At 37.2% G+C, this 23,872-nt stretch overlaps 1 protein-coding gene across 50 annotated transcripts in view; it reads right to left on the bottom strand.

Annotated features, from left to right (window-relative positions):
• Window positions 1-23,872, bottom strand: part of SOX6 (SRY-box transcription factor 6) — a 658,308-nt gene that overhangs the window by 53,405 nt on the left and 581,031 nt on the right. For all 50 annotated transcript variants that reach the window (XM_045370379.3, XM_074014189.1, XM_074014211.1 and 47 more), the window contains one exon: window positions 22,289-22,476. In XM_045370379.3, the coding sequence (XP_045226314.1) occupies window positions 22,289-22,476 (188 nt within the window). The remainder of the gene's footprint in view (window positions 1-22,288; window positions 22,477-23,872) is intronic.

Here is a 23,872-nt window from a genome sequence, read left to right as displayed (position 1 = left end):
CAAGAGCATTCCTAGGGAAGATAATCCTGGTAAAGCCAAGCAAACAAAGACATTGGTCAAGGGAGAACCTTAGGCACTGTAATCACAATGAGATAACGTCACAAGATTTGGAAATATCCAAGCTGAGTAAAGATGGTTGTTAGGGGCTGAATTGTGTTTCCCCATAATTCATAGGTACCCCTAGTACCTCAGAATGTGACTGTATTTGGAGATGGCGCCTTTAAAGCAGTGGTTAAGTTAAAATGAGGTTCTAATGGTGGGTCCTAATCCAACTCGACTGGTGTACTTATATGAAGGGTACATCTGGACACAAAAAAGGACACCAGAAATGTGTGCACACAGAGGAAAGAGCATGTGAGGACACATCAAGACAGCCTCTAGCTACAAGCCAAAGAGAGAGGCCTCAGAAGAAATGAATCTGCTAACACCTTGATCTTGGACTTCCAGCCTCCAGTACTGTGAGAAAATGAATTTCTGTGGTTTAATTCTGCAGTCTCTGGTAGTTTATTATGGCAACCCTAGCCAACTAATACAATGGCGGCTTCTACCTCTTATGCCATGAAAGGTGCTAGTTGCTTTCCAAAATTATCAAATAATAAAGTAGCATATTTTAGAGATAAGGTCCTATTAGCCTCAGAAACAAGTATCTAGAAACTTCTGTCTTTAGGATCTAGTAGCAGTTCTATCTGTTGACAGCCTTGCCCATCCATCTATATATTTATCTATGATTCTTCAAAAGAGTAAGTTATCCCTTAAAGGGAAGGAAGTACTTGACAAAAGTTTTCAAAAACAGGAAGATTTATACTTGAGACAAGAAACAGAATCAATAAAGACTGCTATAAGCTGTTGAGATAAACTCTAAGAATGCTGATATATGCTACTGGACCATAAGCATTTCGAGGGAGGGAAAGTGTCTCACGATCTGCTCTATGCCCAGCAAGAACTGTGCGCTGCAAGCAGAGAAGCATGCAGCACATGCCTGCTGAAATGAACTAATGTCTGAAGAGCTTCTTATGGAGACGTTTTATGGACCTTTCAAAAACATTCTCCAATGATGTATGACAAGTTTCCCTCAGGATTTGAAGAGTACACCAAACTAAGCGAGTTCTATCTCCACACCCCTGGCAAGGACAGCATCCTAGACATCTCCTGTAACACACATGTAGACTCTTGTCACTGACCATCAGATGATAAATGATACAGTAGCATTAACTCTGAAGATATGAGACCCTTTCAGGCTTGGGAGCCACTGAATTAAATTAGTTTCATCAGGATTATAGTGCTAACTGAACCCCTTTAACCAAATGCTTTCTTTCTCATTCATATGGTTTTAATATGGTTTTAACCAATTGCAAGGTTATTTATAAGTTTGCAACTCCAAAGTAGAGTTATAAAGCGTTCAGATTTAAGTAAATCCAGTTGTGTGGCAGCCTAACTCCTACTTATATGTGGTTTCAACTTTTTATTCGTGTACAGAGGCATGATGCGGATTTGTTCCTGAATATTCTCTGATTAACCATTTGTTTCAGTAAAAGTTCACAAAAAGTCCCACTGTAAAATTACACAAACTCTTATTAAAACTGAACACATGGTGTAAAAAGTGGAGAATTCTATCTCCACCTAAACCACCACCAAGATACTGTTATTCTAACATGTACCATATGAACAAAGAGTGTCACAATAAAATGAATGACCAGCTAAGCAAATGTCTTTTTCCAAAAAGGTATCTTGGGAATTCTATTAGTTCAAAATCTATGTACTTGATTTGAGGTGCCTGTTTAATTTATAATGTGTACTTTTTAGTATTATTTAGTATTATATTGTGAAACACAGGTGCAGTTTATTCCAGTTGAAAACATCAAAGCTATACGAACCAAGAATAAATATTTTCTTCAGAAATATAGCTTCCATTTCAATTTTAGCTGGAAAACTGATAAGTTTGAAGATTTTTCCCTCAGAAACATAAACACAAAAAGTGGAAAAATGTAAGGTATTGCTACCCTGTATTTGTTTTAATTTATGAGATATATAAGCATATTGTATTCCTAAGAGCTTTTCCTATAATTTAAAAAAATATGTATGCTGCAAAAATGACATATATTTTAAAAAGAAAAATAGGGAGCATGAGAAAGTTTTAGTACCAGAAGGAAATGTAAAGGCCTCTTCATTCAAAGAGCAATGGGACCAAAGAGGTCTGGACACTTACCACAGTCCTGAAGCCGGCTGGTGACAGATCCAGAACATGTCTCTCAGCTCCAGACTCTCAGTCTCCTGCTCCTTCCACTGAGCTACTCTTACTCTACAAACTATGCTAGTCCCTGCATGATTCATCTGCAAAATGAGGGAGTTAAGTTAACTTATCTCCATGGTTTCTTCCAGTTCTGAAATCTGATGATTCTATGATATTTGACTTTCTTTCTCTCTAAGATCTACACTGCAGCACGCATTGATAAAATCACTTTACCATGTCCTAAAAAAATTCTGAGGAATTATTCATCTCAAGAAAAGCACTAAAAACAATGCATTTTTTTTCAAACAAGCCTACCAAAGCATGGTCACACTTAGCCAAAAAGCATCTGTTGGCTACTTCTGAAATTCCGTGGCCACCATAGTCAAAAGCAAGAGAAGGGAAGGGACACAAAGGCAAAGGAAGGCAAAGAAAGGATGCAGGGAAAATCAAAGGGAACATATTTTAATCAGAATGTGGCTTAAAGATTCCTCTGTGTCCCTAGTTTGAGAGTCATTATGGTGGCACTAGCCCAGAATACATCTCTTTTTGTCTGCAAGTAAAGTAACATAAATGCAAAGACTGCTGCTAAGAAGAGGGACTTTCTTCAGAAGAAAACTGATTAACTCCTTAATGTCAAGATTTTGTATATTCTACTGTTATCCTCCTTCTAGGAAAAAAGAAGCACTAAATAAGGTCAAATGATGTCACAAATGAGTATTCGAATAAAAAATAAAAATAATCCAGGACTATGTCTCATTGTGGAAGAAGCTTTTCTTAAGATTAAATAAAATTAAAATTTAGAAACTGTTTTCATTTCATACAAATTAAAAAAAAAGCATTGTGAAATTGAAATTTTTAAAATAAGTTTAAAAGAAGAAGAAAATATTTAGAAACGCTTTTCAAAACAGTACTCCAATATGGCACCATTACAAAAGACAAAAGATAGTGTCCAACTGTGGGGATATGTGTTAATTGTATGGTTTTCCAAAGATGTGGGAGAACTGATATCAATTACAGTATAATTACCATTACTTCCAACAGAGTTAACATGTAGTTACCACAAAATAACATACAATTAACTGGTGTCACATTGCACACCAGACTAAATAAGATACAAATTAAGAATTCCCAAATGTAGCGATAATACTCTCCTATCTCTTAAAAAAGACAATTTAAAAAAAAACAACTTTTCTCTGATAATGTCACAGCATTTGCAGGATTAGTATAATTATTCAAAGAGGGAAAAACTAAGATATATAAGTTAGAAATCATCATTTTTAGTTATAAGATTAAAAACTGCATAGGGAGGGAGAAGCATATATTAACAAAAATGTTAAATTTAATAAGCTAAAGGTATAGTAAATAAAAATAAATTTCCTTCACATTTCTTTCAGGTCCTGAAAATCAGGAAGCTATATTTTAAAACCAAATTTAAGAATGTTCTTAGTTTTTACTGATACCTAATATTTTTTACTTTATTTATCAAACATGGAACAAGAGCCTGCTTTAGTCGTACTATAGAGGGACACAGAAATGAGTCAGGCTCAGTTCAAGACAGGAATTTAAACCCAATTTTTAGTTCTTTGCTATGTGAAGCAGTAAGTCATGTCTCAATATAAGCAATTTCCTTATCAGGAGGTGAGCTTAAGGGACAAAGAATGTTACGGTTCAGTTTGAAGAAGTAGAATTCCTTGCTGGAATGTCTCAAGTCAGCAACAATAACACAGGATGCCTCCACGTGCTGCATATGAGAGAGGGGCACGTGTGGGAACATGTACATGCTCGCCGCACATCTAGGTTTAATTAGAAGACAACTGAAAATGGCAGAGTGCAATGCTGTGAAGTTGATGGGAGGACAAAGGGAAAGGAGCTGTATTTTAAACACAGCTACAGTGTATCTGCTATATCTGTTTCAAACATCTGGGCTTCTAATTATTTATTGAACTCATGTGTAAGACTTATTTGGGAACACCGCAAGCAGTTATAGAACAGGAACATGCAACTACTTTGTAAAATACTTGCAGGACTGAACTCTTGATAAAATCTTGAACAATATCTGACATTATTTGAGTCAATGTGTGAAAACCATGAAGAGGTTAGCATGCTAAAAATAAATTTTGTACACAGCCTGCTAATTAATGTGGCAGACAATATTTTATTGGGAACTTACATTTTGCATATTTTTGAAGATTTACTTTATTTCCTACATCTGACTTTTTTTCTTTTTTTTTCCTTTGTGGTATCCAAAGACTTACTTGAGATTAAATGAGGCTAGACGCATTTGTAAAAGGCTGCACAACTTGTTTGAAGATTACATAAGCATATGCATAGATTCACAAAGCTTTCAGGGCAAGTCTGTTCCCTATATAGTCAATATTTTCCTTTTTTCTATGAATATGGAGCTCGGGAATAGATGTATTAATTTTGCACCCAGTTCCATGTTTTATTCCATTGAATTCATGAAGCATTTGTTAGGCTCTAAGGGAAACCAAACTGGCTAGGAGGGATGACAACAGAACAATGATGGGTACATTATTATTCCATGTTATTTCCTCTGGTTCCCACATCACTGTTACATTCCTCTGATTATTGCAGTCTCAAAAAATGTGCTGATCACTGTGTGTGTTAGGCAACACTGCAAGACCGAGAAGCTAATATCCCAGATAGAGTACATTATGCATGTGATGTAAATGAGGTATGTGCTCTCCACATATCAGCCGTTTGTCATCAGAGAGCCAGAGAACAGAGCGGATGGGTGCGAGTGCTTTTATTCCCTTCCACTGTTTCCACAATAGTGAAAATAAATAAGTAAATAGAATAAAAATCACCTGTCCTTCACAACTGACCTTAATTGGCACAAACTTGAAATATTTACAGTGTAATGCATATTTTGGGTAGAGCTTTTTGTTTGTTGTCATTATATTAGGAAAACACAAGGCTTGTCATCTTCACAATCAGAAATTAGAAACTGAAATGCAGCACATTGTAGATCATACCAGCAAGGATAGAGACTGCACCAATTTTATTTCTCAAAAACTAAATCGTAAGGTATTTTAAAATGTGGACTCTGAATTCCTGGTCTAAAAGCAAGTGCTTCAATGTAAACACTCCTTGCTGCTGAATTAGAAATGATGCTTAGATCACAGGTTAAAATCTCTAAGTGAAATAAAAACACTCCAAGGGCTCTAGGACATGGGCTCAATAAACAAGCACATGTTTATTCCTACAGCTTGAATAACAGCACTCCTGCCCAGATAAGGAGAAACTTGGAAAATTAGCCTGAGCAAGATGTGAGACAGAGAGATAGTTCCTTCAGTCCTAAAGATTGTCTAATGAGGTCCAGGCGCGGTGGCTCATGCCTGTTATCTCAGCACTTTGGGAGGCTGAGGCGGGTGAATCACGAGGTCAGGAGTTCGAGACCAGCCTGGCCAAGATGGTGAAACCCCCGTCTCTACTAAACATACAAAAATTAGCCAGACGCAGTGGTGGGCTCCTGTAATCTCAGGTACTCAGGAGGCTGAGGCAGGAGAATCACTTGAACATGGAAGGCAGAGGTTACAGTGAGCAGAGATCTTGCCACTGCACTCTAGCCTGGGTGACAGAGCAAGACTCTGTCTCAATTAAAAAAAAAAAAAAAAAAAAAAACAACACAAACAAACAAACAAAAAACCAGATTGTCTAACGAGAATAAACTACAATGGATTTGAATGGTCTCAAGGAAAAAGGCAGTTATTCATAGAACAAATAACTTCCCAAGTGAATGTTATAATTAACAGTTTTTAAATCTCTAAAATTTTTAATGGCATTTTCAGACCAACTAACAACTTAAGAGAAGGTCATGAGTATAACAATTATAAAAGCTACAAAAGTTTTTATAATATAGCTCTTATTTAACTCTGCTGCATATATTTGACAAAAAGAAGTGTATAACCTAGGAAAGGAGTAAATCTGCTTTTCACTGATTAAATAAAACTCATATTTGAATTTGCATTATGATCAAAATTTTAGTTTTGTATAACTGAGGTGATGACCAAAGGATTAGCAAAAAAAATTGCTTGTAGAGAGCCAAACATCTCGACTGCTTCAGGATCTGAATATTAAAATATCATTTATATAAGGCTTCAGGTTGTACCTTGTGTTCTCTAACTGGCAACGTGACATGAAGGGCTGGATTATTAGACCGCTTAAACCAAATAAAGTCTTAGTGTAAATATGATCTATTTAGGAACTCTTAGGTTTGAAATATTAGTCTTCCCTTGAAGATTAATATGTTTGCAGCACTCATACTTGTACTTTCAATTATTTTAAAATTCATTGACAATTATAGTTTTTCAATTAAAAATAATACAAAATTCTAAAAATTCATTGTCTATTGTTCTAAACAGTTACATAGTTTGCCTTCTGCGTAAGTTGATTTGACTGCAAACTTTACTCCTCTTTAGTATGGTTTCTATTTGAAGGTAAATCAATACTTAATACTGCCTCAAATATCAACTATAGACAATTTCTATCTCATTATGTTACCTTTTAAAATTGTACAAACTTGAGGAAATGATTCTGAAAAACCAGTTTGTACAAAACCACATGAAATTCACTAACTCACAGTGTTTTGATCTCATCGTATCGTGCTGATCAGTAAATCCATCTACATTTAGCTAATCCTCAGTCCTCAGCTAATTCTTTCAGCCAGAGATATTTGGTACAACCGACCTGATTTGCTTGAAATAGACTTCACTTCCTTTCTACATCCTCTCCTTCCCACCAACACCCACAAAGATGATAAACAAAAATTGTTTTATTTATGGAAAAAAAAAGTGATGACATGCTACTTATTTATGCTATCAGCCTAAGGCAGCTTTGAGTCTACCTCATTCCAATGAAACAGGAGGCCAGGAGGCACACAGCATAAAGCTTCCCTTCTGGGCAGAAATCAGACTCAGTTCCCTTCCTCCTCACACAATAAATATGGTCAATGCTCAGACTTTGTGGCCATTGGCATCTTACAAATTGTAAAGTCTTTTCCTGCATATTATCTCATTTGTAAGGCACAATCATCCTAATTTTACAGAATATACTGAGACTTGGTAAGATTTAGAGACTTGCCCAAGATGACACAGATAGTCAGATGTAGGCCTAGAAGACAGATCTCCAGCTTTAACATCGAGACTAAATTCTACTGATTCACATAGCTTAATTTGTTAAACTTTACTCAGTTTTAGGTACATGAAATCAGGAAGATCAGCATCCATGTTGGCTTCCAAAGCTTTGCAAGTTGGTATTTATTTTATAAATTTAACCTTCGGAAGCTATTCAAATCCAATACTCCACTGCATAGCCATTTAAATAAATGAAATCAGCATTCGATTCTGAATAAATGTGTACTGTTCGTCTCTCAGCCCCCCTCGGCTGTGCTACTGTTTCATATATGGTTAATTCTTATGCAGCTTTAGAGGACTTATCATTGAAGATGCACACTCAAGAGCTCCTGTTAACTGTGCTGCTACCAAGGACACAGGAGTAGGGTAGGTAGATATGCAGGTATTACACACTAGAGCCCTGACATAGAAGAATGCAGAGGCAGCAGCTGCCTCCTGTAACTATAAGAACTTGCAGAAAAATCATCAGTGGTCAGAGACTGCACCCTAACTGCAGTAGGCTGTTAAGATTGCAGTGAGAAATGAAGCAAGGAGAGAGGGAGGGTAGAAAAATAAGAGGAAGAAGGGGAACAGGGAAGGGCAATGGAGGAGCAGGAATGGAGAGAGAGGGTAGGAAGGAGGTTAGGGAGGGAGAAAGGAAAGGAGAGAAATCTATTCTCACACATACCAGGAGGCAGAGACAAAGAAGTGTGGACTGAGGGCGATGCATCCACAACCTCCAGAATAGAAGACAGATGAGGAAGTGGCAGTGAGCCCAGCAACTTGAGACAGTGAAAGAGACTTTAGTATTCTAGGGCCTTTTAAGAGGCAATCCTCCTATAATATGAATTTCCTCTGTCTGAGGAAGGCCAGACACATTCAAAAGGGCAGGCAGATGAAAATAAATTTTCATCTCCATAAGAGGAACTACTTCTTCCAAAGTCTGGGCTCTAGTCACAAGCACACAATCAATGAGCATTTTAGGCTCAGTGTTAGGGGAAGAGCAAAGTGTAAGACATGGGCTCTTCCTTCAAGTTACCAATAATGGTAACAATGTGGTGCAGTAAAAAGTATATAATTTATATAGAGAAGAGCTGGTATTTGAACCTAGAGTTACCTGCATGAATTTTCAGGGTTTTGTTCGATTTGTTAGTCTATAATGGGGGCTAATAAAAGATACCAATAATCTTTACCTCACAGGATTTCTCTGAACACCAATTGTGAGTTTTATATAAAAAAAATTCATCAGTCAAAAATGCCTATAATTATGTTAATTATTTCACATTTTCATGTAGATTTACAATCCTATATCATCCTGAGGTTTCTCCCACAGAGAAGAGTGGGAGCAACTTATTAGTTGCTTCTATAATTGTGTAACAGGTTGACTGTCTCCAAGTTTATCTATGTGGAGAAATACACTCCATTTACCTCAGCCACCACTACCATCATTATTCTTTATTCTCTCTCTTTCTTTCTCACACACATACAATCATACATACAGCCTCTGGGTTTACTTTCTTAGCCAGGCATTCAAGGTTTCCATCATCTGAATCCTGCCGCTCTCTAACTCAGAGTCCACTTCTCTCTTGATTGAGCCGTCCTCTGGCCATTATTCCCCATATGCAGAGACACATGCCCCATCCATACTCATGCCAGGACCCTGCCTAGACACTCCTCCCTATGTACTCTAGCCTGCCTGTCCTTCCTTTGAGGGCATTTCAAGTCTCTCCTCTACTACAGAACCTTTTTTCCACCCAGGGATTGATCAGGACAGCCTCCTTTTATCTTCATTAGCTTAATTAGCCTTACAACACATTTCACTCGTTTGGCACATAGACCCTCTATTGTCTGGTTCCCTTTTATGGATCTGTCTTATCTTCCAAATCAGACTACCAGACTACAGTCTCCTGTAGGTCAGAAAGAGACCAGTCGATATTTACCTGAATCCCTAGCACCTAACACCTGAACCCATACATCAAATGGTCAGCACTTCCTACCTAACACCCTGTGATGTCATGTGGTTGCAAACAACAATAAGGGAACCAGAAGAATATTTATTTGCATCTACCTTACTTCACATATATTATCTTATTTAATATTTTCCACAAGCTTATACATTATATTCGTCATTTCCACCTTCCAAGTGAGTAAACATAGACTCAGAAAAGTAAGCAATAGGCCCTAGGTGGCATACCTAGTAATACACATGTTATTGATCATTAATTAGGCTGAGAAGCTGAAATTTGGATTTAGACATGACTGATTTCAAAGGCTCCTGTTCTTTGTTTCATTCCTGATGTTTGCCTAGACCTGGAGAAATCATTTCATGGCAATCAAATTGGTGGTCTGGAATCAGAAAGGCTAAACTTGCTGCCAACCTCCAAGGAGTGTTATTAAGATCAGAAAACTCGGTCAGGTGCTCATGCCTGTAATCCCAGCAAGTTAGGAGGCTGAGGCAGGTGCATTACCTGAGGTCAGGAGTTTGAGACCAGCCTGGCCAATATGGTGAAATCCCATCTCTACTAATGATACAAAAAATTAGCCAAGGGTGGTGGCAGGTGCCTGTAATCCCAACTACTGGGGAGGCTGAGACAGGAGAATCGCTTGAACCCAGGAGGTGGAGGTTGTGGTGAGCCGAGACCATGCCATTGCACTTTAGCCTGGGCAACAAGAGTGAAGCTCTGTCTCAAAAAAAAAAAAAAAAAAAAAAAAAAATTTAAAAGAATCAGAGAACTCATGTTCTTAGAAGAATAGAAAGGACTTGAGAAACCAATGCGATTTTGTAAATATAAGAGCTCACTAAAATGTTTCTTTGAACTAGAGATGAGGTTTGTCTTCTTGCCCCCATTTTACAGATAAGAAAATGGGTATTAATTTAAATGTTGATATTTTAATCTCAACATAGGCAAGAGGACCCCAAATTTATGGTTTCTCTTCTTAAAAAAATATATTGACTCTCAATATGGGAAGATAACAATTTAAATGGTCTCCTTTGTTGAGAACTACAGGGGACTGCCACAGCCCAGAAGATATGAGAACTAAGGCCATTGCGTAATGCATTTTACAAGACACCCTTTGTGTTATTTCAGAACCAATGCTGTTGACATTATTTATAAAAAGATATAAAGGGCAAATCAGGGTTGCACTAAAAATAAAATCAAGCATTTCCATCCATAGTGGGAGGACAGCACTTTGGGAAATTCTAATCTTAGTTGCAAATGTCAAAGATTGCAAACTGGATCTTAGCTAAAAGTAAACTTCTGTCAGACTGCTCCCAATGGCACTTTTTTGACAACCAGATTTAAGACAATGCTGAGAGGGAACTAGCGATGTAAAGAATATATAAAGTACATCCATGTGCAAAGTTTTCCCATACACTCTCTATTCACAGCCCTAGGCCAACCAGCTGAAAATGAAAATAATCAAGTATAGTAATACCCAACACCATAAAGAGAAGGCAGAACACATACATGAAGACTTATACAGACAACACACATACACTGTCATACAGACCGTCTCACATATACGCCCAGGTCAACTGACACAGACAGACATACAGATTCAGAGACAGACATAGACATGGACTCAGACATACCTACAGACGTACGAATGCAGACAGGTGCACACTGAGATAGACACACAGACACAAAGAGATACTGACAAATACACAGACACATTATAGATGCATAGTCAGACAGACACACAGCACTGCTATAGATATAAACAGACCTATGGAAAAACAGGCACACATAAATGTACATACACAGACAAGGAACAGACACAGAGACAGACTCACATATAGATTTATACCCACAATGAGAAAGACATGAACATTCAGAGTTCACTCACATGAACACTCACAGAGTTACACACATAGTGCAGTCACATGCACACACAAACTCATGTACAGCCATATATAATGTGTGACCTTCTGTGACCTTCTTTTCAAGGCACATCAGGACACAAGAGCAGGGATAGGTTTGGGGGAAGGAGGTGAAGTCCGTCTGTCATTGCAGACAGAATATGGGATTCAAAACAAAAAACTTTGAAGTCTCTCAAGTTTAATATTACCTCTGTGAATGTAGGCAAATGATTTGAGCTCTTTGAACCTCATACTCACCTGTAGAAGAGGAATAATAAAAATTCCACTTCTTAGGATGTTTTCTAGAATTAACTTTAATTAATAAATGTGTGAAAATGCTTTGCAAACAATTTAAAACACTGACATTTTAGTGATTGTTATTATTACGTTCTTAAAACTGCCACAAGCAAAGAAAGCCTCTTAGGAAAAGAAAAAGTTAAAGTATTATTCACCTCACCTATTACTAAGAACACTTAATGAAATCTATTTTTAAAAATTGATCTTTAGGGAACTAAACATTTATACAAAATGTAGTTATAGAAAATTGTGTTACTGGCATCAACTTAAATCAATTAATATTATACTGAATGCCTACTATGTGCCAGGCATGTCTAGGAAGTGTAATGTTCTATTTAACCTACACTCTGTTTAGTGAAGCTATCATATACAATATATTCCATACTCGGTATCACTATAAGCAAGGATGATAGTATAGAACAACATAAGCTGCACTAAGACTGAATTTAGCACTTTGAGACCATATGATGCCTTAGAGTCACCACTATAAGCATCTTAGGACTGTGAACATTAGAGCAGAATCTGCAAAGCACACAGGACTGAGCACCAGAGAGACAAGGGACTGGTCCCAGTCACAGTAACACCCTGTGGCTGGATTTGGGCAATCACTTCACTTCTCTGTTTCTTCATCTATAAAATGAGGGGCTGTACTAAATGATCTCTAAGGGCTCTTTTAGCTCTGATTCAACTCTTCTTATAGTGTGATGAAGAAGTGCTGACTAATGGTCTTTCTGTTGAGAGTGCTGAATATATGAATTTTTACTATACTACTATAAAAACAAAGAAGTTCATATTTCATATCTCTAAAGGGAAAAGATCTGTCATCACTGGACTAGAGGTAATGTGGGCAAGTTATAATTCTGTAAGAATAGAAATAGATTAAGAGATTTTTGGACAGAGCACACATTAGATCCCTAATTCCCAAGGGCAAAGATCTCTGAGGAAAATCTTCAGGATATACCAAAACCAACATCCAAGAAATGGAATGCCAAAGTCTGCAGAAGGTTCAGATTGCTTTTAAGCAGAGCACACTCCTCCCAGCTCAGAAAAATCCAGGTGGACCCAGTTTCCTAAAGGCATGCACACAGTAAAACAACATAGTGTGTTTTCAAGTCATCACTTGTGCTTCTCTGAGGAATCTAAAAATCAGAATTTAGACAGATTCTTTGTTAGACTTAGGAGGCAGCTTGTACTGTCTTGAGGAGCTTTGTGAAAACTTAGGAAAACAGTTTAGAATCTACTCAGCCATTCTAAAGTTGCATTTTAAACTGAACCCAACTTTAAATGTAGCAGACTTTAAAAAATATATTTGTCACTTAAATAGTCTCAATTTTATATTTAAAATTTTTCCCACAATCAAATGACTTCAAACTTACTATTTGTTTTGATGATAATCATAACTATATATATTTTCTTTAATGTGCTGTTTAAAAATAACTAAAAAATTCCTGACAACATGTGCTTTGATTTTGTTCTGCAACTCAGATATTTAAAAAATGTTTACTACAACAAGTGGATTCTAAAGGCCACCTAGATGGATCTGATTTAATTTGGAGGTTGGGACTTCTTCGGAAATTAATTTCTTTATGTGGGGTGACATAGCATTAAGTCACCCGACACTATACTTGTGATACATCCTTCCTCTGCATACTGGTTGTCTTTCCACTGGGAAAGCCCTGTTTCCACAACAACAGGACAGCTTCTAAGCTAAGGAAGGGCAGGAGTGCAAAAGAGACCAAGGCCAATTTAAAGAAATTTCAAATGGAGTTCCTCCTACAGAACTGGTCTTGGGAATCCTACAAGAGAAGAAAATGGATTTTTAAATACATAATCCTAGGTACCTGGCTTATGGTTTCATAGTTTTTTGATACAACCTGTAATAACCAAGGGAACTAAGTGTTATTAATCGCAGATAAGGACACCAAGGCTCAAGGAAGTCACAGACCTGTGAGCTGTGGAAGCAGAATCTGAAGCCCTGGTCACTCTGACTCCAAAACACATGCTCTCTTCACTCTTGCACACCTCTCTAAAGGTCTCGCCGATTCTTTAAACTGCCACCATCACATTCTTCTTAAAATGTAGTTTAGATTAAATGTGCCCCATCCACAAACACCTACAATGGTTTGCAATTATCTAAAAGGATAAAACTTAAGCTAGCCACGACAACCATCTCTTTCAGCCTGCTTTTCTACGAATTATGTGTCAGGTTCTGAATGACATCACTTATGTTGATTATAGCTGGCCTTTCATATCCATGGGCTCCATATCTGAGAGGTCAACCAATTTTGGAAGGAAGATATTAAAAAAAATTTAAATTAAAAATAACAATACAATACAAATAATAGAAATAAAAAGAGTACAACAACTATTGACATAGCATTTATGTTGTGTTAGGTATTATAAGTAATCTAGAGATGATTTAAAGAATATGAGAGGATGTGCCTAGGTTATATGCAAATACTATGCCATTTTATATAAGAGTCTTGAGCATCCAGGAATTTCGGGATCTGCAGGGTGGGGAGGTGGGGTCCTGGACCAATTCTCCAAGAGTATTGAGGGATGATTGTACTTTATTGGATCATCACAACAAACCCTTATCATAGAAACTATGCAAATTAATAGCATTTCTCAGATGGAGACATTAGGGCTGTCTAACTCCAAAGCCTTTGCTCTTATCAACAACCTTAATTAAATGGATGGGAAAGTAGGAAGGAAAGAAGAAAAGAAGGGAAGGTGGAAAGGTGGGAGAGAGAGGAAAAGAAGAAGACTGGGAAAGAGGGAGGAAGGGAGTAAGCATTTATTAAATGCCCAATTGGTATATATGATATTTTATTAGAAGGTTGAATATTGAATTATTTAATTCTCAAATCCTGATATTTTTATAGATTAGGAAACTTAGGTTCTGAGATATTAGCATAATAGTGATAAAGCCAGTACTGAACCCTGGTTATCTTTCCACTTCACATGTCTAATACTATGCTTTATATATACTAAGTACTTAATACAAATGGAATGAAATTTTTAAAAAAGTGTGTCCATGGAATAAAGTGCTGCAAAAAAGTATGCAATGTCAGTCACATTACCTAAACTAAGGCAAATAACTGTAGGTAAAAATGCATCTAAAAGATAAACGAAAGGTCTGTTAAGAAATAGCCCTGCAAAATTACTGAGTTCTCAAACTGAATAGGAATGTTATAGGTACATTATTAGGTATGTCTCAAGCTTTTGTGAGGACCCAGAGGAGAGCACCTATGTTTCTTCTGAGAAGCTGTTTATGTTATAGCATACTGTGGCTGTTGTAATACATTTCCTTTTTGCCTGGTTACCAGGAAGCTCACAATCAAGTCTGTGGTCCTCCTTTGGCAATTAGGTAAATATGTATGACAAGAATTTTCGTGCACTTCACTTATCTCAGCTTTGCCTACTTACTTTATTTTCCTATCCTTAATTTTTCTTTCCCACAATCTCCTCTCTATTTAGTTTCTATGTTGTTTTACTGCACACATCACTGCAAACCAACCAAAATTATTTTTACATCAAGGCAACGTATAAACACAAACAGTACAACTGTACCGTTTTGCTCCTTAATTCAAATAGAATAAAGCCATTGGTCAATTCTAAACATTTACTGTGTTTGATCAGTGAAAACTGTTATTAAGGTTAAGGTGAATACAGTTAAAACACATAATGTAGATATATGTATTACATGATCTAGAATAGCATATATTCAAAGAATCACCTTGGCAATCTCAAAGACCATTTTAGAGGGTCAACTAGATCAAAACTATTTCCATAATAACTCTAAGATATTGTTTGCCTTTTTCATTCTTATTCTCTCTTGAATGTACGATAGAGATTTCTAGAAACTACATGACAACGAGACAATTTGGATGTAAAAGCAGATACCAGAATCAAGCAGTCTTCTAATAAATCAGACATTAAAGAGATTCATTAAAATGTAAAGCAAAGCCATTTTTCTATTTTTTTACTTTGAAAATATAGTTAATACTCGAAAATGTTATTTATATTACTATCTAATTGATTCGTTGTTATCTTAAATATTTTTTAATGTTTTAGTTTTAATATTTAATAAGACAAATATTGGTTGCTAAGTCCCACATAAATCAAAACTCTTTAGGGTCTTTGATAATTTTTAAGACTATAAAAGGTCCCTGAGACCAAAAAAGTTGAGAACAGCTGGTCTGGAAGGATTAAGAGATTACATCTAGAAGAGATTAGATCTAGAAGGATTAAGGATTAGAAACTACCTGCCATAATGGGAGGTTAGGTCTATGAAATCCTCATAATTAGTAAGTTTGCTCCATACATAACAAAACCAACAACTCTTTCACAGAATGTATGCAATATTATTAACTGTATATATCAAATTTTAGCCCTTTCATTGAGAGATACATTAACTAGATGTGGCCTTTTGACTAAAACATGTATAAATAAAACTCAAGGCTTTATATTTATTCCTACACCCACGCCTATCCCTAGGAAGTATTCCGAACTTATACACTTATATATAAATTCTCACCATTTTTTTCTGTTTAAAGTACAGAGAAGAAAGGAGGCAAACAAGTTTGTTGTTGTTTTTTATGAGTTTGGCCTTAAGCTAGTAGCTAGGCAACCAATCAAGTAGCCCTGACAACAGAAAGAAAAAGAACTTAATGATTACATTCAGCCAGGAGCTTACATACAGAACTTCATAGTTGCCCAATGTTATTAGTTCAAATGTAAAATCCAACATTAATAAACCTTACCTTGCTTTTCTCTAATTTTATAGCACTTTTGATCTGTGTATGTTCTTTTAAAAAAATACTATCGCAAGTATAAATATGGCTATTCATTTCAAAGAAATACGTATGAAGCACATATATCTAGATAGACTTCTTTAGCTCATAATTTTAGCATTCACTTCATTAAATTGATGTTTGAAACTCAGATGTGTGTCTTGTTTTAGATTTTAAGTAAAATTGCGCTATCAATCTCACAGACATGTACGGAACAAATGAGATGATGGAAAGGAAATGCTGGAGTAAAGTGATCCAGAGCTGGTCTTAGTTTCTTCATCTGTGAAACAAGGACAGTAATACCGACATCCCTGAATTTGGAAAGGTTCAAGAGCAAATATATATGTAATAATATATTTGGAGCATAGAAAGCAGTATAAAAATATTCCTTGTCGTGACATAAAGAAAGAGTAGTACACAAATGTTTTTTAAACAGGGACTACTGCTCTGCTTTGCAAATGAGGAGAATTACAATTAGAATTTCTTCCCTTACTGCAAAAATCTCTAATGTGCCTCACATTCTTCATAGTACAAGTTGTTGTCTTGAGAATAGGTTGACATAGAAAAGCAACACAAACATGTTAGTCAACTGCTCACAAAAATGACAATCCTGATTAATTAGTACTATGTGCGCCTTTGAAAACAACCAAACCTCACTAGTCTGCGAGCTATAGAAGGAGCTCATTCATTCCCAACACACTTTGCTAAATAATTTTCTCACAAGCCCCTTTCGTTTACTGCTGTACAGCTATATTGGTCCTCTGACTAAATTTATCCTGTCATGCAACAACGAATACCTGAATCAATTGTATGAATAACAAGGAGCTATGATAATTGACAATGCGAAGCAGAAGATGTCCAGTATGTTTTTCTTTTCCAATAAAAGGGGGCAGTATTACATCAGTGTAATACTGATGTGCTATTCTGATATTTGTGAAACATATGGGTGAAATGCAAGAATCTACACTTTCAAAAAATGAACAATGGCTTTTTAAATAAATGGGAACAAGTTTACAATGTGCCCCAATGATTGGATTATTTTTTTTCCTATTTAATTCACTGAAAAATATTATTTGGGTATGAGAAATGTAAATAGCTATCAAGAATCAGGTCAAGCTTTTCCAAAAAATTATCGATTAAAATTCTGCTTTTGTGGAAATACATTAAAGAATACATTAAATAAGTAGGAACAAAAGCTCCCTAGCACACTAACATAATCAGAGTTGAGTATTATCATGTTGGCTTTAGCCAGATCCTAGCAGGTAGCCAGTTTATACAAGTCACTCCAAAAACGAAAAAGAAATATGCATATCCTGACTTTGTAAGAAGCTGCCTGTTAGCATCTTACTATCCTTTTTTTCTCTTTTAAGAAATTTTGAATCCAAGGACCAATAGGTTGACTCATTCACCAGTGGAGAGTATCAAAGAAAATAAAATTTAAAAACTAAACAGCAGATTTGACAAGCTGCCTGCCATCTGAAAGTGAGAAAGAATCTGATATTAATTGAGCATCTTCTGTGCAAACTATATGCTGTACATATGTTTCTTCAAAATATCCCTTCAAGAAAAGGATAATTATCTCCATTTTATAGAAATGATCATTGAGACTCAGAGAGGTTAAGTAAATTACTTAAGTAACACAGTTAGAAAATAGCACAGGGAGAACTGAGACCCAGGATTAACAAACTCTAAAATCCATGCTCTTTGTAATCTACATGTAGTTTGTCTTTCTATGACTGCTCCTGGTCTAGCCACCTCTTTTGTTTCTTTGTCTATACCAGCATCATTCAACCTTCTGTTTCCAGTGCCAGCAGCAATGGACACCATGGCAGGAAAGAATGCCCTACCCAGACAGAAGGTGACAAGTATAGAGAAGGCAGGGAGCTAAATGCTCTTCTGTTTTGCTGTTTTTGTTTATTTATTCCCTGCTTTATTTCATCAAAGCTTTGAGATTGCCAGTGTAAAATGTAAGATAACATAGGAAATTAATAAATGAATCTGGTACTGTTCTATAAGTGGAAATATAATTAACTAGGAATTAGGAAAGCTGAGATTTAATTTCTGTCCTGCCACAAATACACTATGACTGTGGGTAAGTCCTTTTATTTCTCTAGGTTTCAGCTTTCCCATCTGCATATTAAAGTGATTGCACTTGATCAAATGTAATGCTCCCTCCAATTCTTTTACTCTACAGTTTTAATTCTACCCATATACTTCAGAGGCAAGTAAAGTGTGATAATAGTGTCCACTGTAGCTCACTTTGACACCTGATGAGGTCAAGCATTTTTCTCAAGTGATTCCCAGATGAGGAAGTGAATAGCAGCTTGGGACACATGTGTACAGGTGTGTAATCTGACTTTTCATGAGCAGTTGTGATCAGTAGGTAATCAGTCTACTGGCTTACATAATACCTATGCAGGAAAGCATTCCAACCAATGCTTTCACTGAGTCAGCATTCAAACATCAAAAAGGTCAGAGAGTTACAGAACATACTTTAACATCTACCCCTTCATTAAAAAGGCCCACCCTGCCTTGCCTGTCTTCTTGCCAGATGCCCTAGCTTAGCTCTGAGGAGACTTAGAAGCAGTCTAATTAAAATTCTGCTATGTATTGTCATGACTAAAATACTCTCTATCTTAGAGATGTCAAAACAACAAAATTTGGTAAGCAATTAGGCTATAGTATGATCTAATTGCACTGGTACTCAGACAGAAGTGAGGATGGCTGGTGTTCTTGGTGTGGAAAGCTATAACCCAGGGCGGTAACTTACTTAGACATCTGCTGGCAGGACACTGACAATTCATGCACAGAAGTTATGTTGAAATGATGGAGCAGAACAGCTCCTAAGGTGCCGTTACAGTCTATTGTCCCTACAATGTATATATTTAACAGAGCCTAAATACCCCGTGACACAGCCAACCAGAACAACTCCATTGGTGCCGTTCTGGCCGATCAAGTCAACAATGTTTCATTTCAAAGTGCCAAAACAGGGATTTACCCAATACAATGAGACCTATCATGAGCAAACGTGTAGCCATATGGACACATATATGATTCTATATGTACTATAAAGATAAGTATCCTTATGCCTGTTAGTAAGTGTTGGCTCACATTTATGATATACACAAAGACTGTCTTGTATACATCTAACATTACTAAATGTAACAAGCTATAGTGGACAGTGTTGTGCAGCCCCGATCCCCCTTCAGTACTGGAAGATTTATTCCCTCAGCTGCTGGAAATGCTGTTAGTAGCTAGCCCTTAGCTGTTGGCCCTCTTCAGCACTGCCTTAGCTGGAGAGAGTCACCTCACTCAAGGTCATGTCCTCTTCCCATAGCATCAATTATCCAATGACTGGTTGATGCAGGTATATAAAAGCTCACACTCTCACCCCAACTTAGGACAATTCTGAATGGCCGTAGCAGCCTGGAAACTTCCTATGAGGTTGCTAGAGGCCCTAGTTGAGACGGCACCAGAACACAACCTCTCCCTCTGCACAGTCCTGGGTTTAAAAAAAAAATTAAAACTTGTTTATTTTCTGGAAATGGGGTCTCACTATGCTGTACAGGCTTTTGTCTTCTCCCTTCCCTTAGAAATCCTAAAAGCACTCCCTAATAAACCCGCATGCTGATCTTCATCTCAAGACCTATTTCCCAGGAAACCCAAATCTGTGCCACATTCTTCTGCAAAGAGTGTCCAAATGAGAGAAAGAAGAGGTACGCTTAATAAATTATAAAGTTTTATGTCAACAGCACCACAAAAAATTACCTACAACTGTATTGTGGCCTACAAAGAATAAACTCATAAATCTAATGGAAAGATCTTATATTTAAGGAAATGGATGGTTCTAACATGAATAATTTTGAAGAGAGTTAAACTGAATTTGTCACAATTCATTTTCCAGTTTAATTGCACATTATATATTAATATTTACCCTCTTTGGCTCAGAAGAAAATCTGATGCTCAGAAGAAAAAGTAGTGCCCCATGGAAGCCCATAAAATTAAGACTGATATTTTGATTATGAGAAAGCCAAAGCTACCATCACAGGAATCCATTAGTGCTGTCCTTCATTTATTCTTCTAACTTAAACTAATCTAGCAAGCAATCATAGATACTGATTGTAGATACTAAACAAAGCCTACAAGAATCACAAAATATATGTGTAAAACAGTGACATTATGCAGGAGGGAGAGAGACCATGTTAAGGAGAGCTCATGAACACAACATCTCTAATAATGAACTTTTCCAGTGCTCCAAATTCAACCCCAGTAAGGTTGTCTACTGAGAAAACAGCTCTCTTCAACTTGGAAACCAGGGTTTTCTGGTTCTGTAGAAACAATATTGCAGCTTACCTTCTGGGACTCAGTTATATTCAGTGTGATATGTTTTAGGTCAAGTTCAAATTTATCTATCAATCAATCAATCAATCAATCATCTATGTATCTATCTTGACCTCATCTCTCATCCCTCTCCCATGTGTTCCAAAGCAAAATAAAGTTTTATCCTTTTAAACTTCAGACTTTTCCCTCCCAAATGAATTTAAAAAGTCAATGAGAAATACTTAAAATTAATCTGTAGAACTTGAAGTTAATAGTGTCTAAGTTTGAACTTCAACAGACAATACAAATTCAACAATATAGGGTACCATGGAGAGAACTCTTGTGTCCCCTCAAAATCCATTGTCTTGAATCCCCAATCTCCAATGTGATGGTCACTGGAGGTGGGTCTTTGGGAGGTAATTAAGTTTAGATGAAGTTATGAGGGTAGAGCCCCCATGATCAGATTAGTACCCTTCTATCAGATAATCAGAAATTTTCACTCAGTCTACTAATAGCCTCACAACCAGTCTCCCTGTTTCCATTCTTAACCTCCTATATAGTCCAATCTTCCACAGTAGGCAGAATGATCTTTTATACGTAAATCAGATCAAGTCAATGTCCTGGACAAAATCAGTCTAGGGATTCCCATCACACTCAGAATAAAACGAAAAGCCTTTCCAGGGTCTACCAGGTCTAATAAGCTCTGCCCACCCTATCACTTTTACTTTATGATCCCCTGCTGTGCTGTCTCTTGTGCCATTCTTGCCACACTGGGCCTCCTTGGTGCTGATCTGATCCTCCAAGGGCCTCCACGTTCATCATTCCCAGTGCCTGGAATGCCCCTGCTCCTGCCTTTCATATGGCCTGGACTGTTGCTTCATTCAGATGTCAATGTCACTTCCTCAGAGAGTCTTTACCACTCCATGTAACATACCAACCCTATAACACCCTATTCCTTTAACTTGCTTCTTCTATTTTTTCTCATGGCATTTATTGACTTCCTGCCATTATATTTTCTATTTAATTGTTTATTTCTTCATTGTCTGTGCTCTCCTGTTAGAATATGAGCTCTAGGAAAGCAGGTATCTTTGTCAGATTTGCTCACTGCTGCATCTCCAGTGCCTAGAACAGAGTCCATCATAGAACAAACAATAAATAATTTGCTGGATCAAAAACCAAATGAATGCAATTTGCAAATTGCTTTGTTTTGCTTCATTTTTTGTCCTGGTTGTCAGGAAGTTTAGTATTACATTTAATGGTGAGTCACGGTAACATATTAGTCTTCATTGTAAACACATATGTGTCTTCCTTTTTTAATATTCTGGTACTCTATTTTTATTCTAATAACATCATACATCTCCTTTATTTTAAGATACATCTATTTCAGAATGTGACAGAAAAACACACCAATAGGCAGGTAGGTTGGGTGCCTGGGAGGCAACTTACACTGGGTGGGAAAGGGCATATTTGTTAATCAGCAATAATGCTTACAGATACTACATGACAGATTTTAGTAAAGTACAAGACAGCCCTCAAGCTGGAAGCCCAAATCCATGGCTGCAGGTTGATACCTGGGAGCCTGGAAAGAACCACATGAGAGTGAGCCAACGAGTCTAGCAGATCCAGTGACACAAGGAAGCAGTTTTACCTTTTCATTCCTGCAGTTGTTCAGCCCCATATTATTTATGGAGGACAGTTTCCCATCAACACCATGTGGCTGTTGCTGCTGTTGCTCCCGCTGGATCTGCTCTCGCATCTTCCGCGCCTCCTGGATGGCTTTCATCACCGTATCCTGATCCCCAAAGAGGGCAGGGGAGTTGAGACTAGACAGGATATCTGCATACACAGGATGCATTATTAGAGGCTTGTGAGGTCAGACTCCTAAAAAGTACTACTACTATACCCTCCCCTGTAGAAAACTGCATTCTCTGAACACGGAAGTGGTGCACATTTGCTATTTTTTAAACTATACAATAATATACATAGAACACAGAACCAGGGCAACCAAGTTGTGCTCGGTTCTTTTAGCCCTTGGAGAAAACCCCAGCACTCCAGTCTATCTGGGTTCTGTCTACCTACCTCCTCACAGACTAAGGTTCCTAGACTCCAATTGTATACATATTGGGGGAAGGTATTTGCTCTGCCTGTTATGTACAACTGGTGCACAATGCTGCTTCTTCTGTGGGGAAATTATGGGGAGGAAGGGGGTGAGGAGTGGGGAGGAGGCAGAGATGTTTGTCCAGGCTACCCATTACAGTTGCTGTGCTAATACAACACAGTGGTTTCTGGCCCGCAGGAAAAAAAAAAAAAATCTGTGAGGCTGCATGTGTACTTTAGTGATATCTGTATCTGTGTGTTCATATGTCCACTGCAGGAAAGAGGGGGCGGAAGGAATTCACCGTACTCTCCAGTCCCCCAGTTGCTGGCTGGTTAATGAAGCATTCTTCTCATTAGGCTGCCTCAGTTATTTACCAAGAGAATGACAACCCATTCCCCACCCCCAGCTCGAACACCCACTGCGATCAGCTCCCTCTATTCACAACAGTGAGGCGATATGTGTGGGACTGGTTTTCGCATAACTACAAAGCTTCAAAAAAAGTGAGAATAAATATTTACTTCCAGTGTATTCCATGCAACACAGAGGGAAAAATTTCAATATTAAACTGACTTATTTTCCATGATATCTTGCATTTTACTGTAACATGAATACTTTGAATAAGATTTTCCAGTTTTAGACAAAAGGAGGGCAATTGTTTGATGATAGATAGGTTTCATCTGCTGTAACAAATGTTAGTGTGATCCACTTGCTTAAGGGCTTGTATAAGCATTTCATAGCATGTGTGTGTGTACACCTCTCATAGGCAGGACAGAAGAAATGAGTGCAGAATCAAGCTCATAATGGATGTCTGGTGTGTACAATGCACGTGCATATGCATTTGAGTTTGGAAAAAATTTCCAAGCTATCTATGGAATTTTTTTTAAGTCAGTCACTTTTTAGCCCCACAGCTTTTATTCTGGAGCTTTTCTGGTAAAAAGACCATTTCTATCCAATATCATCTGGACAAGAGTGCTGTTCAAACACAGGTACTATTATTTCAGCCCATTTCTAGCTCATGATCTAAGAAATATGCTTTGCTGAGTCGAGTTCCATAAAAGCAGGGCCTGTGACTCAGTCATCTCTGTCTCTCATGATACTCAGGACAGCAAACAAATGCTTTCCAAACAATTTCAG

The sequence above is a fragment of the Macaca fascicularis genome, chromosome 14 (genome assembly GCF_037993035.2).
Source record: "Macaca fascicularis isolate 582-1 chromosome 14, T2T-MFA8v1.1".
Lineage (NCBI taxonomy): Eukaryota > Metazoa > Chordata > Mammalia > Primates > Cercopithecidae > Macaca > Macaca fascicularis.
Note: the sequence above shows the minus strand (reverse complement) of the source record. Positions and strands in the feature narration are given on the sequence as shown.